Consider the following 16,864-nt stretch of genomic DNA (forward strand, 5'->3'; position numbering starts at 1 on the left):
CCCTACCCATCTGGAGCGGAGCCAGCGTCCTGCCCCACCACTGGCCCTGCTGTAAGCCCTCTCCCACACTCCCTCTATACCTTGGAAGCAGCGGGCAGGGTCCCAACCTGTCCAGAAGGGAATCTGCCACCCACACAGCCCCACTGAACAAGCAGAGGAGCCAGCTCCACTGAGGGCTGGCAAAGAAAGCATCCTGGGCTCTGACAGGCAAGTGGGATCATGAGAACTGCGTTTAATCCCCTGCCCCAGGCACTGGGCCTTTGTGACCCCCAAAAGGAGGTCGACTTGGTCCTGCCCACAGCTGGACAGGAGCCGACAGAGCTTGTGCACTGATCTGTGCAATAGCCACGCTGAACTATAAACGCTCCACAGTGAAGACATTTTAGGCCACATCAGTGGGGGCTGTGACTGCTTGGGCTCTCCCCAGCCTTTAGTTTCAGCTCCAGAAGATGTCTGCCTCTCAGCTGAGGACCAACAATGAGGCCAGAAAATGCCTCCCCTCTGTTTCTGTGGTTTAAGAGCCCCCCACAGCTAAAGGCTCAAATCCACAGCACCCTGGCAGTCTCCCATCTAAGTGCTAGCCAGGCTGAGCGCTGCTTAGCTTGGAAAGCAAGCAAGAGCAGGTAACATCAGTCTAGGAGAACAAGAGGGTCAGCGTGAATCACTCATAAGCTGCCAGACCCACATGGATGTAATCGAACACCACCTTGGTGGAGATTCAAGGTGTAAGGCACACGCCTGCATAGGGAAAGGGCCAGTCTGTACAAGTCTGCCACAAAGACTGGCACCCTGGGGCTGGACATTACACACCAGGGACACCAGCGCCATGCAGCCTCATTTGCTCTGCTCTTCAGCTGAGGAAGTAGACTCAGCCAACAGCCCAAAGCACAGCACTGGCGATGCCAGGCATTTGTCCCTGGACCCCCAAGCCTCCTGGCTACAGGGAACCCTCCCTGCCGCCCAGCTCGTTCTTTAGCGCTCTGCCGCTGAGCTCGAGGCGGTTTGAAGTCACCCCAGCCAGCCCTGGGTATCGTAGGCCTGCTCTGCCAGCTCCACACAGACCTGGAGAGCCCAGGATTTAGCCCAGGTGTCTTGGGCAGCATGCACGCCACAGAAACGGTTGCATTTTGTCAGCAGGGCACAAGTAGCAGCACTTTGGGAGGAGGGCCGCGGTCCATGGTTTCTTGCCACTGCCTAGGTGGGGACTGGTGCCAGTAAAACCCAGGCTGGGAAGGGATTGCCATAGCACAAATCGTGCTACTGGTCACTGCCTGGGCTGGGGCTGGGGCTGTGTGGTTCCTGCTGATGTAATTGGAGAAGTGAGTAAGCAAAAAAGAGAAGGGGCACAGCGAAATAAGTGAGTTTGAGCAACAGGCCTGCTCCCCACACCTCCTGCCCTTACCTGCCACATCCAACCCCTCCCCAAGGAGAAGCCGTTTTGTCACACTGGGGGCTCCAGGAACATGATAACTATCGCCCACTCAAGCCTCCTGTGCCCGTAGCCAGCCATGCTGCCAAAGAAGGGCACAGGAAGGTCTCAGGAAGCAGCCATCATCCTCCACCCCAGAGCTGGCTGCTTTTCACTGATGGGTGAAGGAACCTGTGTTCCTCCAAACAGCGTATAATTCAAGATATCATGGCTACGATTGTTGGTACTGTGTGTTCTATAACACCAAGTGAAACCCTTTTTAAAAGGAAGATCAATAACCTATAGGAGTAAGAATTAATAAACCATAACACCATAACCAACATGGGTTGGGATTGCCAGTACCCCCAATGGAGAAATCTGGGTTGGGCGCTGCAGCCAACAGTTACCATCTTGCTGATCATCAGGTTAGAACTAGGCTCCCCTCCATCTCCTCCCTCTGCTGCCTCCAAAATGCTCCTTGCACAATCCCTCCCGAGCCATTGCCCCCATCCACGTGGATTCAGAGTAGGAGGAGAGCAGAGGCTGCAGGCTGGGTGTATCAGTATCACTGCATCCCCGCGGGGTGACACCTGGCTGGGGCAGAGAAGCAAATATCCGACAAGGAAGAGTGTGCAGGAAACTGGCTTGGGACCAAAAACTCATTCTTCACAGGTCACCAAGCAGGTACTGAGATGAAAAGCAGGGGTTCTCCATGTCTTGCAATCTTGCCAGGTGAGGAAGGGCAAGAGGGTCGGGACCCCAACACCAGATCCTATCTCCAAGTTACATGAACGCCAATAGCAAACCCGCACCCCCCTTTCATATATTGAACTCAGAGAGCAAGAACATCCAAGGCCACACTTTGCAGAGCCACCGCCCTTTGGGTGAGAGACACAAGCAGTCATATAGAGCGAGATTCAGCATTCAGACATGTGCACCTTGAAGCCAGAAATGGGGAACTGAGCCAGGATCCTGCCATAACATATCTGCAGCTCGAATGCAGATGTCAGAGAGCCTCTTCGCTGGATGCTTGCCACAGGTCTGTCCTGCTAGCTGGAAAAATAGGTGGTGTCACAAGGGTGGAAACAGGAGACCCGATCATCCCCAAGGACCAAGCAAGCAGCTGCCCCATGTGCCACTAGAGGACACTCTGGTGAAGGTGGAACCCTACAGACCTTTCGCCTTCCCGTGAGACGCGTTTACATTGACCTCCAGTTGCAAAGGCATATCCCTGGAAGTCTCCATCCAAAGGGCACTGACAATGTTAAAAGATTAGTTTGTGTCATAAGCTTCCTATTTTTCAAGGCCGCTATAAGATTTTGGGGGCTTATCTCCTGGGATTAAACAGCCAAGTCGTCTTTCTTAGCAAGGTCCCTAATGCCACTTAGTGCCTGGGATCTGCGATTTTCATTAAGGGCGTCAGAAACAATTAGCAGGAAAAAATTAGGGCAGGGTCTTTCTTAAATAAAAACCAAGGCTTATTCAATCAGTCAAATGAATTTCCAACTAAGTATCAGGCCTGACACCCCTCCCCCACTCGTGCATGCAAGATGGAGATTGTAAACCCCATATGTACAAGTGGCTTTTGTATCCAGTGGCAGGGGTGGAATGGGGGGGAACTACCTGCACACGCGCGCGCGTGCGCACACACACACACACACACACCCATACTCGCACATGCCTAGACATGCATGTATACATATGTAAGCTTAAAAAACCATCAAAAAAGAGGGGCAGGTACTTTTCCAATGGGTTTATTGGCAGAGAACAGCAGGGAGGAACAGGACAGACCTTAACATCTTTGCTGCTAGGGCAGCGATTTGCACAAGGGTTCAACGCTTCCTTTTTGTGATGGATGGATGGATCGTTCAGCGTCACAGAGCCATGTTCAGAGCAACATGAAATAACTTGAAATGTGCTCATGTGTTGTAAGTCATCCGAGACCTTTCCCCAATGTGGAAGTTTCTGAAAACCAACCACCAAACCAATGCTATAGAACAGCAGTGATCTCATTCTTCAATCGCAACAAAAATAAAGGGGCTGGGATCGCACAAGACCCATCAGATACGCTGCTCTGGCCAATGGCGTCCACATAAGTCTACCAGAAGCCAGCAAGGCTAACTATGGGGCAGAAGCAGGACTACTGGGTTCATCTAGAAACCTCATATCAAAGTAAATATCCTGTTGGGTCCCTTCTAGTATAACCCTGACAGCCTTGCCCAGCTGGGGTGTAAACGGTAGGGGACACAGGTGTGAACTCCATGCTTCTTTAGTACAATACACACACTTGCACAGATTCATATGCTGCCTCCTCCTCCTCCTCCTCCCCTTCAGCTGTTCTAGTTAGCTCCATGACTAAGACTCTCAGTCTCAGGTGCTGGTTGTGTCCCCAGGAAGGGATGCAGAAATTGAAGTGTGACCCCTGGAATTGGCAGCTTGTCTTGAGGGGGAAGCCCAGCTGGGGAACAGGTTTGTTTGTAAGAGTCACGCTGGCGGAAGATGCCCAGCTAAAGCCCTTGTAGTGCTATGCTGCACCGCAGGCAATCAAAACTACAACCACTGGACCTGAAGGCATGATGTTCTGCTGCCTGCCTCCATCTGCTAAGGCCTTAGCCGCCTCATCATGTCCTTTCTGTGCTGCAACCATGATTAAGGATAGAGCACCCTTATGGGGTGGGTGCATGACTGATATGCTATAGATATGAAGCCACACTAAACCCTATCCCACGTGGCCTGGCATGGCCTCACTAAAGGCAAGGAGGATCACTGGTAATCTATACCCCCACTCAGTCCTTGGACTGGGTCTGGGATGCAGACAACTGGCCACTTGACACCCAAGGGAGTAAATATCGAGTCACTGGAGTCAGCATCCTGCCATCACAGGACTTGACAACCATCAGCTAAGCCAAACTCTGCTCGAACTGGTACCTTAGAGGAGACAGACTTCAGGTATCCCAACACCAACAGTTTGGATACCGCACGGTAAATGGGAAACACAAGAATCCACCCAGCATCAAAGACAGGAATGCACTGAGCTTCTGGAAACACTGAAAAAGATACACTAGATGAGAGAGCAGGCATCCCTAATCTTTTGGGGTAGGTGACCCCACTTCCAGGTTTGCAACCCCATGTCCCATAGGAGTCTGAATGCTATCCCTGAATGGGCTCGTACTTGCTAGCTTGAGACCTTCTGGCATAGGCAGCTCATGCTACTAGACTGACACCACGGTCCTGTCTGACAGCCCATCAAATGACGCTGGATGATGCTGAGTATTCAGGTGCTTTCAGCTGTGGATTTATTGTTTATAATACTATTCCAATCAAAATAAACCAAAAATAAAGACTCTGCAGAGGCTCTAAGCTAGGCAAGAAGACTGAACACGCTGAAGGGACGTGGAAAGGAGTAGCTACTGTGAACCCCATTATCCTCACACCAGTGTTCACCCCAGCAGGGGACAGCAGCAGTCAGCACTGCTGAATGTAGTGATCGGATGCTCCTCCAGGCATGGATGGGGACTGGAAGCAGTGTCTGAACCCCTGAGCAGGTGGACTTGCAGGGCCCCTACCTCATTTTTATATATATAGAAGATGGGGTGGAATCACAAGTCATGTATCATTTTCTGGCCTCTGCCCTCTTCAAAGGGCAGGTCCCTGTCCCAGCTTCACTAAGGCAACCCATGCAAGGGGAAGGACCTTTGCAGTCAAGTTCAAGGCTAAGTGCAGGTCGGCAGTCATGCTCAGCTCTCCGTGCCGCATCGGTCAAACCTGGTTCTTCCCGGCCCTGGTGGCCCCACGTTCCCGAGAGGCTGGCGAAGCAGAGGCTACAGGTACAGATGGGCCTTCAAGGGGTGCTGTAAGTGGGGTCTGCTCCAAGCCCAGCTGAGCTGCTTCTCCTGCAGGCATCTGTAGGCAGCTCCGGGGAGGTACAGGGGAGGCTGGGAAGCTGTCTGGGCGAGGGGCAGAACGGGGAATCTGGGATGGCAATGCTGAGAAGGGCTGGCGGCAGCAGGGTGCACGTACGGTGGGCAGCACAGGCAGTACCTTCCTGGGCAGCAGCTCGCCCCGTAGAAGGCGTAGGGGTAATAGTTCAGACTCACCGCCATCCTGGAACAGGGCAAAGAGAAGACAGGGTCAGATGGGGCCGTGCGCTCTGGACACAGGGGTCTGGCTAGCCTGGAGCAGATTATCTCTTCCCTTGCCGCCTGGCCCAGCAAACCCAGGAGGGCTCTCCCTGGTGCAGGGCACGCAGGGCTGGGAGCCAGGTTTGACTTAGCAGCCAGCAGCCCCCTTGGGAGGGTTGTCTGCCTGGACGACGACCGCTGCCAGGGCTGCGTCTCTCAGTGGCTCGCACTGGCTCCCAGGCTGCTGGGGGTCTCTTCCCGAAATGCAGCTCACAACTCGATTGTTAGAGACTCCACATCTCCCACCCATTCCCTCAACCTTTGCCCTCTGATAGTGTCTTTCATCTGCACTCTTTGCCTTGTGCACTTTGCAACCAGGGCCCCTTGTCCCATCTAACCCTGGCTCTGCCCCTTCCCTCCCAGAACGGAGGCAGGTTTAATGTTCATTATGGAGAGAAAACAGAGCGTGAGAGATTAGCTAAAAGTCACGTGGCAAACCCACGGAAGAACCCAGGTGACCTAACTCCCCAGCGCTCAAGTCCTCCCTGCTGCTGCGCGGCACTAAAAGAACAAAAGGCATTTCAGGAAATCACCAAAACCTGCAGTTAACCTTGGTCTCAGGCACCAAGGATTTTGGGGGGGCCTTGATGAGTATGGGAAGAGATGTTAGCCTGCTGCTTTCCTAGCTGCCCCTCTCAGCTTCTGCAGCCCTTACTGTGACCACTGGCTTTTGCCCAGCTGGAGGCACCACTCAGTTTCCTTTCTCCTCTGCCAGGCAGAAAGGTTTCAACCACCAAGTGCAGTATCATGGCAAAGGACAGAGGAGGGATCACCTGCAGCACCAGGCTCCAGTGAAAGGAAAAACAGACATCCTTTTGGGCCCGGTGAGGTCAGATTCAGGTCAATGTAAAGGGATAATGGGCTTATCCCCATCCACAGGTCAGGTTGGAAGTCAGTGGAGTCCAGTAGAGAGAGGGGGTCACTCTGCACATGGCTCAGGGATAAGCCAAGGATTTGAGAACTGGGCGCTGCGAGCCATGACTCCCTGCCTCGGGCTGTCGCTCACCTGCGGATGCGCCGGCGGGCTCTGCGCCGGTGGTAGTCGCCCTTGGAGAAATCCTCCAGGTTGGCTGGGTGGATGGCCCAGAAGTGCCCCTTGCCGTTGTCACTCCGCCCGGCTTTGATGAAGCATTCGTTCAAGGAGAGGTTGTGCCGCACACTGTTGCGCCAGCTCTTCTCCTGCAGAGCCAAGAAGTTGTACGGGGGCAGTGAAACATGGCAAGAAGGGGAGAAATTGGAGTGATAGCATTTGCATGGAGACAAAGGAGGGAGGGAAGGCAGTGGCTATAGGAGCAGCTGCCCCACCATGCTCTGCTCGCTAGCACCCAAACCCCATCATAGATCTTCAATACTCACATCACGCTCCCATGGTCTAGGTTGGATGAGCTGAGTTGTAGCCAAATTTGAGCTAGATTTTTGCCTAACTTTTAATTTCTTTAGGATGAATCAGAGAATGTTTTCTTCTTTCCCCTGCTGTTTACTGAACTTTAGAAATACCAAGCCTGATATTGATATCTTGGTCTTTCCGGAAGACAATTTGGAGGCCCCAGACAGCAAAGGTTGATTCTTTTATGGAGATTTTCTTTGCTTCAAAATGTTACTGTCACTACATCCGGGGAACAGAAGTGATTTTAATAGTCTCAAGTCAGAAAAAAGAAGACAGCCCTTTTCTTCTCTCAAGCACTTCTGTTCTCAGAAGGTACCCTTAGTCTGGGGTGGCTAACCTCCGCTATCCCAACAGCACCAACTTGGGGTGCTCAGACCTGAATTTCTAATGTAACAACACAAAACCCACCTGCCCACCCACCCACTCACACCAACAGCTTGCTGTTTCTCTTGACAAAGTAAAAGGGGGTCAGATGCAAGTCACTGTGCAGCGACCAAGCAAATCACTGGCAGTCACAAGTTAGCCCTGTCACTCGGTTCTCTGAGCACCATCACATCAACATGTAGCTGCCTCCCCCAGAACACCCACATGGATCCCAGGCATGGACAACTTCATCTTGCTGCTTGCGTTGGCTAATCATCCAGATGACCCAGTGATCTGGACAGTTTCCTATTGCAGCCAATTTCAAGATTTTTTTTTTTTTTTGTATAGTCTAACCTGGGGAAAAAAAAAACAATCCCAAGATCAGAAAGTCACTGCATCTCCCTGAACCTGCACATCTCACCCTCTCTGTTCCACCCTGCTACTTGGTGATCTATGCAATGGGGGTTTCAAGCTGGCAGTGGATGGATCCCACATTTGCAAGACTCCGGACCTTTTTTGCATCCATTTATACTGAGAAGTGTAAAGCCAGAGAGGGAGAATGGTCGCTTCATTTTGCCTTCTCCCTGGGCAGCAGGTAATGAAGAGCAAACATGAAAATCAAAGAAAAAGGCATGGATCAATAAGAAGGGTGTAGCAGGGTGTGTGTGTGCAGTCAGTATCATTGAACCAATGTGTGTGGGGGTGGGCATTGGGTAGAGAGAAGGAAACGGCAGAGAAACTTCCTCTACCCCGAAGAGAGGAGATGCTTCTTAATTCTGTAAGAACATGCTGGGTCTCTCTCTCTCTCCGGTCTAATTTCAGGGCCAAGGCACCCTTGTGCCCACTCCCTGCCAGACTGGCATTGAGACAAAGGGAAATTTTAAATCTCCTACAGATCCTCTCCCTTTTACCCAAAGATTCAAGTGAAAAGTAGAGAAGCAACTCTGAAAAATTCAGCCTTGTCCGTGCACAAACCAATGTCAAGAGGCTCAGACAAGGGTGGTGAGTTTTTATGAATGAAAGAAGGACGGAGCTTGCAATCTCTCAGCCCCCCGTTGCAACGTCCCTGGCACCAAAAGGAACCGTCCAGCAGGCACAGAGGCAAGAGGCAAGCCCTCGGTGTTGTATCCAGCAACTCATACCCCACCCGTGGCTGTGGAAACTCACCTTATTTTTGAAGTAAGGGTAATTATCCATGATCCACTGATAAATATCCGAGAGCAGCAGCTTCTTCTCTGGGGAAGAGAGGATGGCTGTGGAAATAAGGGCAATGTAAGACTGGTTGGGTTTGTCCACGGCATCTGGTGGTGCCTGAGCTCCAGTGTCTGCCTGCTTTCTCTGAACCTCCTTTTCCATTTCTTTCTCTTCCAAGGAGCCCAAGCTCTTGGACTGAGGCTGGCTCCCAGCCTCCAACTCCTCACTCACTGGCTGCCCCTTATCAAAGAGCAGATAATCAATCGTGAAGGAGACACCCAGTTGTCGCTTGCTCCCAGCTCCTGCCTCCTCCATGGTACTAGTGACTCTGGGGCTCTTGTGTTAGTTCATCCTTTTCTTTGCCGCTGACTTGAGTAGCTTCAAGCTGGGCTAGGGAGATCCTGCAAGGGGAATGAGCTGGGGAAAGCCTCCTGAGCACTGCCTGATAATTAGTGCAGATTACAGGGTTTGCTAATTGTGTTTTCACAAACGGGCTGCCTTGGCAAAGCAGCCTGTTTATCTGGCAAAGCCCTGGGTTTAGAAGGATTTGACCCTTAAGCCTAATAAATAAAATGATTAATCCACTGGAGGTAGAGGAATTCTGAGCCAAGCTTTCCAACAAGTCAAGGATTCACAAAAGAAGAGAGACATGCAATGGGGAAACAAAGCAGGGCTGGGAAATGTTTGAGGCTGATGGATCTTCTAAGAGACGCCTCGAAATCTGTTAGCAAACCCATTGTCTGCGACCCTGCAGATGAGTCTAGAACGACAGTCCAGTGGTATCTGTTTTTCTGCACATAGACTAACTCTTTTCCCTGGAGAAGAACGAGTTTAGATTGTCCAATGCTTTCCCTTGGACGTCAACACAGCAAACTGGGGTTGAGACAAGAGTAAGGGAGGAGGTGGAGAGGTCCATTGCTGAGCCTAGGAAGGGAACAAGCTACTGGGGAAGGATATAAAAGAAACCAAGCTAGTATCATGGGTAGAGCAAACGTGGTGAGTTTTAGGAACCTAGAACTGGAAAAGACCCCCTGAATCATCAAACCAATCCTGAGCAGGCGCAGACAGCCACCTGGCTAGCAGAAATCTAAAATAAGAGAAACAGGAATGTTTTTTCATCTCAAACAAGACTCACGACAGCTTACAGGAGTGGTGCCCAACCTTGAGAGACTCAAGGCACCCTTTGGAAAAAGCCAGCTCTTAGCTTTCACTTGTTTTTTGCCTAGAGCAAAATACTAGAGCAATTCTGTTGCAAGGAACTCCGAAAGACCACAGCAGCTCAGAGCATTTTTTGACACGATGGACTCCTACTTGAAATCTCTGGGTTTATCTTGTAAATCATGTTTGCCCACCTAACAGTGCTAACATTGCGTGGCATCCTGCCACATACTTAAAAGGATCTCAAGGCACCCTAGGATGCCACAATACCTTGGCTGAGAATCACTGCCCTACAGCAACCATAAGATTTAGAGAAACTCATTCTTGATGTTGACCATAGGAATGAATCACTATCCTCACTGGATTAATGATCAAGGGACCAGTGTCCCAGGAGCCCTCCCAATCGCCAGCTCATCTATTGAAACAGCTGAAGTTTGGAAGTCAGAATCCGACCCACGTACATAATAGGATTAAACGGCGCAGCATCCTTCTTGGCACACTTTGCTCTTCCACCTCTGTTCTAGTCTTTCCTCAAACCCTTATCTTTGCCTACTCCACTTGGGTTTCCTCTTCGAGTGAAACTGTGAACCTCTCCCCAGTTTAGTCAGGCCTTGGATTGGAGTTTAAGAAGCAAACTCTTCTAAAATGGAATGAAGTTGGGTGTTTTTGGTACTAAAGAAGCATATAGTTGCCCCAGTCAAGATCAAGACTTTATTGTCCTGGATGTTGTACCTATCCGGTGAGGCACCCCCTGTCTCCAAAGAGTTTCCCATCTGATTAGAACAGAGGCCACAAAACTTTCAGCTTCCTTCCTCCTTTCCTTCCTTGGGTCCTGCTCCCTTGCTCTCTGTTTAGCAGAGCTTGTGATAGCCGTTCATTACCTACTGGTACGGAGAGCAACCCACTCCTGCTATGGTAGCAATCCGAGTTGGAGTCGTATATTATTGAAGAAAAGTGTGTCCAAGAATTTGCCATTGCACAAATCCTATTTTGGTTTGATGTCCTATTTTAGGTGGTGATTTTATCAGATCGGTAGGGAACAGAGCCAGAACTTGGTGTGAATGCAGCTGCCTGACACAAGGTGTCCAATAAAAGAAAATCTGAATAGGAGAGAAGGACAAGGACTAGTCCCAGATTTAATCAGGAGAATCTGTGCAGCTGAGAGCAGCCTTTCCCCTGCACAAAGCCCATTAATAATGAAAGCAGGGATGCAAAATGTAGGATGAGGAAACCATTTTATTCCTGAATGCAACAACTACCATGAGTGAGAAGGAGGCGGCAATTCGCTTAACGACATCGGCTGAGTCCTCCATTGAACACGTGGTGGGACTTCCTAATTAATGGTCAGGGGAGGCTGCACGTGGCAAACACTTCCAGAGACCAAAATCCTCCCAACCACGGCTGTATTTTAGTAACTACCTAGTGACACTAGGAAGACTCCCCCCACATTTAGGTTGTCCACACAACTCATTCCATGACAACCACCCCCAACATCTCTAGGGCCCAAGTTTTCTCAGTCCATTCTGCAAAAAGCAGTGACCTTCTTTCTTGGATGGAGCCTCAGCAGGGAATGGAGGAGTGCAGGTAACATGGGCACCATCAGCAGCATTTCAGTGACTTCTAGGACACCCTCCCCACCTCAGCAAGAGCAAGGAGCAGTCAGACTGGTTGCATCAGCTATTGAAGGGATCCCCTGCTAGTGACCAAACAAAAGGACGCCCACCCGGTTACAGGACAGCTGCAGGCAATAGAGGCTGGGCTGCCACTGCGGAGCATTAGCTACATGCAGTGCAAGCCTTGTCTGGAGCCAACTAGTTTGCTAAGTAGGCATAACAGGATCACAGCCAAGAGAGACGACCTTGTCCCCACTCTGCCTGCCCAACACCTCTGCCATCTTCTGCAGGTCCATGAATATCATGCTGGATGGGACTGCAGCAACCATCTGGGCTGGGCTTCTTCAGCGCACAGAATAAGCAGTTCCTCTGGTGAATTCTGCTTCCCGCTAAAGCTTCTCCCTTGCCCTGGACCTTTGTCAAATATAATCAGGCCTAAGTGGAGTTAACGCTTGTAAATCAATATGGTAATAAATGGTATCTCTTGACCCTGGCGAAAGCAACGGCAGTGCACGGGAAGAGGAAAATTGAGTGCCCAATCTCAAAGCAATGGAGAATCTACTGCCGTTGGGTCAGGAAGAGAAAAAAAATCCAATAGCACAATGGAGAAGGACAAAGCTGGGAATTAAATGTAAATCTTTCTTTTTATTTAAGAAACACTATAATTCTGAACTTTGAAGAATGTGTACTGAGGGAAAGAAAAATAATTTTCTTTTGCTTTTTCTCTTCTCTTTACAAAAAGAAAAAAACAGGATATAAGAAAAAACATATGTACAGGAAGAGCTGGCCAACTCAAACAGAAAGCAGTAACAGAAGCATGATGTTTCCCAACAGTGGCTTGGCCTGGAAAATTTAAAAACAATTAAATTAGAATACAAATATTAGAAAAACTGGACTCTAAAGCTACCTTGCGGCCGGGGATGCAAGCCGCGCAACTTTATACAGTAAAACTTAATGTCTGAGCTCTACCCAGTCCCCCCCGCCCCCCAACCCAGTTTAAACCTGAAAACATATTGCTTACTTGCGCAAAGAAAAGAAAAAAAGAAAAGAAAAAAATTAAACGGAAATTTTCGTACAAACAAAGGTCATTCTGTGGTGGAACTGAAATGGCGGAAGAGCAAACAAGGTTTTGGGTTGTCTCCCTCCCCCACATGCCCCTGTCTCATTCCCTTTCCGCAGCCCCTCACCCCTCCGTGGAGGAGGCAGTGCTTTCGCATGCTGGTGCTCGAGAGGAAACTTGAAGAGGCTTCTTTATTATTTCTCCCTCTGCCTGATGGGCCCCTGCCAGAGTCATTTGCAGAAGGTCCCAGAGGGGTGTAATGGGGGTGGGGTAGGGAAGAGAATCTGATAGAGAAGGCAAGAAGAGCTCCCTTCTGCCTCCTGTTTCATTTGCTGGGAGAAATACAGATTGGCAGAAAGGGCTCCTCCCTTCAGAACAAGCCCACGTGGCTCAAGGTCATCAGGTCTTTGCCCTCCACCCTCAGGCGGTGGGATGCAGAGCCCAATAACCAGCCACCATAGGGCATGGGATTTCTTGAAGCAGATTAATCCAAGGTACAGCGTGCCGCACCGGAGAAGACTCTACTCATACATCATGCAACGAGACTCTATGGAGAATTTGAAGAGAACTTCAAATGCCAGGGTCTAAAGCATTCTGGCTCGATAGCATCTATGGGATAATATTCTGTTCTCTTCCTATATGCGTTAGGCTAGGTCCTTAAAGGTATTTAAAAATAGTTCTAGGTGGAACTTGATGGCTTTAAGTCGATGTGGTATTTTAAATGCATTGCTTTTTCTTAAATGCATTAAAAGTGCTTTTGAAAGCACCATCACTTTGGTTCTGTGATTGAACATAGCTGCCTCCTTTCCTCCAGACTGATGCTTTAGGGGAGGAGGTGGTTCTAAGGGATGACGTAGATTCATGCTGCCCAGACGTCTGTCATTTCACTGCAGCTGGAACAAACAGCAAGAGCTGGAGGCATGGCGGGGGCTGGAAGTGTTCAGTGATCAACTGCCTTTTTCCAGTAGCTAGAAAGCCTATATACAGTATGACTGAAAACTACTTGCGTGGCCTTGGCTGCAGTATTACCACTAAGCTGGTCTGGTGCACAGTGCACTGCTAAAGGCCATTACGTTGCTCTCCACCCTTCCCTTGTACACGTTCACGGGCCAAGTCAACATGCCAGCTTCCTTCCAACATTTATTCCCATCCACAGACGAGAAAGTCAGCAAGGTCCAAAGCAATGCAGACTTCAGAGGCTTTTAACTAGGAACAGGCAGAGCAAATTATGCAAAGTTAATTACAAAATCTCTACAAGACAAAAAGGTTACCATTTGGAAACTCAAAAGCAACAATATTTTGCCATCAAGAGCATAGCAGTAGCTTTGGGTCTGGGACCAAAGTCTTAACAGAACAGAGAAGTGGAAAAGTCCAGAGGCCGTAATACGTGGTCACTGTGCTCCACTCGTTGCCCCTTGGCTCTGTCCCCAACATCATGACGTTCGTGCCGTCAGAAGTACCAGTGATGGGCTTTGCACTGTTTCATGTCTGAAATAAACCTGAATTGGAGTTACCGAGGTAGTTGGCTAGAAACTGAGATTCTCCCACCTGGCATTTTCTTGAAGGCCATCCCTCCCCTCCACCCTGCCCCACTCCTACACGATGCCACATGTCCAGTTGATGGGCTTCAGCTGTCCTGCAGGCTGCTGGCACCGACTCCAGAAACAAAGCCTTCTTAAAAAAAAAAAAAAAGGAAAAGAAAGAAAAGGGAATGTGCAGCCCTTTTAAGTCTTCAAAAACACCAAGTTATTGCACTTCAAAAATACAACAGGTTTGTGGTTCAAGCCCTCCCCGCCCGCCCCATGGCTTCTGCTCAACTAAAATGCTTCACTACGCACAATTTCTACATTACCTTCAGATTAGGTTAAAAGGATTCAAAATGTGTCTCTCTTTACATGAGGTGCAGAGCTGCGGGAGCTCCTAACTAGAACAGTGCGATCCCAATCTTAAGTCTCTTCCCTTTCAGTCCCGGCCCTCCCTGCCCTCTCCCTCCCCCTCTGCCACCCATTAAAAAAAAAAAAAAAAAAGAAAATTAAAAAAAAGAAAGAAAGGAGACCTAACTTTGCTGGGGTTCTATCAACCGCCCCCCCTTCTCTTCCCCACCCCAACCCACCCATTCACATGTCCAGCAAAACTTTATCAGGAATGGTTATTTAACAAGACAATAAAAATGCACACAGCTTTGGAGATGCACCGGAGTTAGACGTCCTGTTGGTTTTCAGGTGAACTCCACCGATTCAAACCGTACTGGTGAAGGGCAGTTGAGATCAAGTTAGCTCTGGATCTTGACTGCCTGGCTTAAGACACTTTTCCTTACTTCAGACTCTGGTTCAGGTTGAGCTGGCAGAGCTCAGGTCAGGCTTTTAGTGGGGCAGTTTTTCAACCAAGAAGCAGCTCAATGGTTTTATTTTTCATTTTAATGGTTAACTCGGAATAGGAAAGTCAAAAGGAGACCAGGGAGGAAGGGAGATGAGGTGAGAGGTCCTCTCCCACCTCCAGTTTAGTAAGCACCAGAGTATTCAAGTCTATCCATTCAGAGATTCAGAGCTACTTCCGCAGTCAGCAGGCAGAAACTAGATCTTTCTCGTAAGAGCAGCGTCGTTTCGGTTGGGGTCCATCATCGTCGTCGTCCTCCTCCTCGTCTTCTTCCTCCTCCTCTTCTGATGATGAGCTGTCCAGTGTTAAATCCACCACATCAGCAGTGACCTTGCCATTCTCACCATTACTATTGGGAGTGGGCAAGAGCCCGTTCACATCTGAAGAACCTGGGAATAAATGGACTTCAATTAGAACATCTATGAATTAAATGTTAAATAAATGGACCACAATTAGAACATCTATTATACTCCCCAGAGCCAATACCCCTTGGCAGGTCTTGTATCCACAGTATCCGGGGAAGTAACAGAGAGAACCCATTCCTCAGGGAAAGCAGTATGAAGAAAGATCTACTTCATATGAAGTCCACTGTTCAGTTTCATAGTTGGTTGGGTCGGAAGGGACCTGAGCAGATCATCAAGTCTGACCCCTTGACATGGCAGGAAAGAGCATTGGGGTCAAAAGACCCCAGTAGGGTGTCATCAAGCCTCCTCTTAAAGACCCCCAGGGTAGGAGCCAGCACCACTTCTCTTGGAAGTTGGTTCCAGATCCTAGCAACCCTGACAGTGAAGTAGCGCCTCCTGATGTCTAGTCTGAATCTACCCTCCGCCAGCTTGTGACCGTTATTTCTAGTCACTCCTGGGAGTGCTCGGGGGAACAGGGACTCCCCCAATGCCTGCTGGTCCCCTCTGACTAGTTTGTAAACGGCCGCTAGATCCTCCCTCAGCCTTCTCTTGTGGAGGCTGAACTGGTTCAGGTCCCTCAGCCTCTCCTCATAGGGCCTGCCCTGCTGCCCCCTGACCATGCGAGTGGCCCTCCTCTGGACCCTCTCCATGTTGTCCACATCCCTCCTGAAGTGCGGTGCCCAGAACTGGATGCAGTACTCCAACTGCAGCCTGACCAGTGTCGCATAGAGGGGGAGGATCACCTCCCTGGACCAGCTTGAGATGCATCTGTGGATGCATGACAAGGTGTGGTTGGCCTTCCTGACCGCGTCCCCACACTGTCGGCCCATGTTCAATTTGGCATCAATAATGACTCCAAGATCTTTTTCTGCCTCTGCACTGATGAGAAGTGAGTTCCCCAGCCTGTAGGTATGCTGCTGGTTCTTCCTCCCCAGGTGCAGCACCTTGCACTTGTCAGTGTTGAAACCCATCCTGTTCTCATCCGCCCACCCCTGTAACCTGTCTAGGTCCAATTGCAGTCTATTCCTCCCTTCTAGCATGTCTACTTCCCCTCACAACTTAGTGTCATCTGCGAATTTGAACAGGGTGCTTTTTACCCCCTCGTCCAAGTCGCTGATGAAGATGTTGAACAGTGCGGGTCCGAGGACCGAGCCCTGCAGAACCCCACTGCCCACATCCCTCCAGGCTGAATAGGACCCGTCCACCACCACTCTCTGGGTGCGGCCCTCCAGCCAGTTAGTGACTCATTTGACTGTGTAGGTGTCGACGCCACAGTCCCCTAGTTTTTTTTAATGAGAATGGGGTGAGAGACTGTGTCGAAACTGTATCTTTGTAAACCAATGCAATAGTAAAATACTTTCTAGGATACCCCCAAAAGCTCATCTGATCATCTTCTGCTCAAACTACTGATGGGAAGCATTTGAAAAAGTGTATGAAGCCCTTCAGTTACAGGGAGAAAAAAAACCTCAGACATATACAAGCAGGTTCTGGCAAAATCCCCATTCAGGGAAGATCTGATGTTCCACTGCCCCCAGCCAGATGAGTTAGAATAGTTTGGTGTTTGGTCCAAAAGCATGCATGCCAGAATTAATTCTGCACCACTTTGAAGCCATACCTAAACAATTCACTTGGACTTGGTAGTTAAACCATTAGAGAACGAAACTGTTCAAAGGGTTCAATGACCCCATCCATAATGATCATCTTACTGGTCAGATGCATT

At 49.6% G+C, this 16,864-nt stretch overlaps 1 protein-coding gene across 2 annotated transcripts in view; it reads right to left on the reverse strand.

Moving 5' to 3' along the window:
• Window positions 1-11,929: 11,929 nt before the first annotated feature.
• The window catches only part of PIAS4 (protein inhibitor of activated STAT 4), a 33,402-nt gene continuing 28,467 nt past the window's right edge, over window positions 11,930-16,864 (reverse strand). For both annotated transcript variants that reach the window (XM_014608849.3, XM_014608848.3), the window contains one exon: window positions 11,930-15,129. In XM_014608849.3, coding sequence (XP_014464335.1) covers window positions 14,924-15,129 — 206 coding nt within the window. In that variant the 3' untranslated portion in view covers window positions 11,930-14,923. The remainder of the gene's footprint in view (window positions 15,130-16,864) is intronic.

Source organism: Alligator mississippiensis, chromosome 16 (assembly GCF_030867095.1).
Source record: "Alligator mississippiensis isolate rAllMis1 chromosome 16, rAllMis1, whole genome shotgun sequence".
Lineage (NCBI taxonomy): Eukaryota > Metazoa > Chordata > Crocodylia > Alligatoridae > Alligator > Alligator mississippiensis.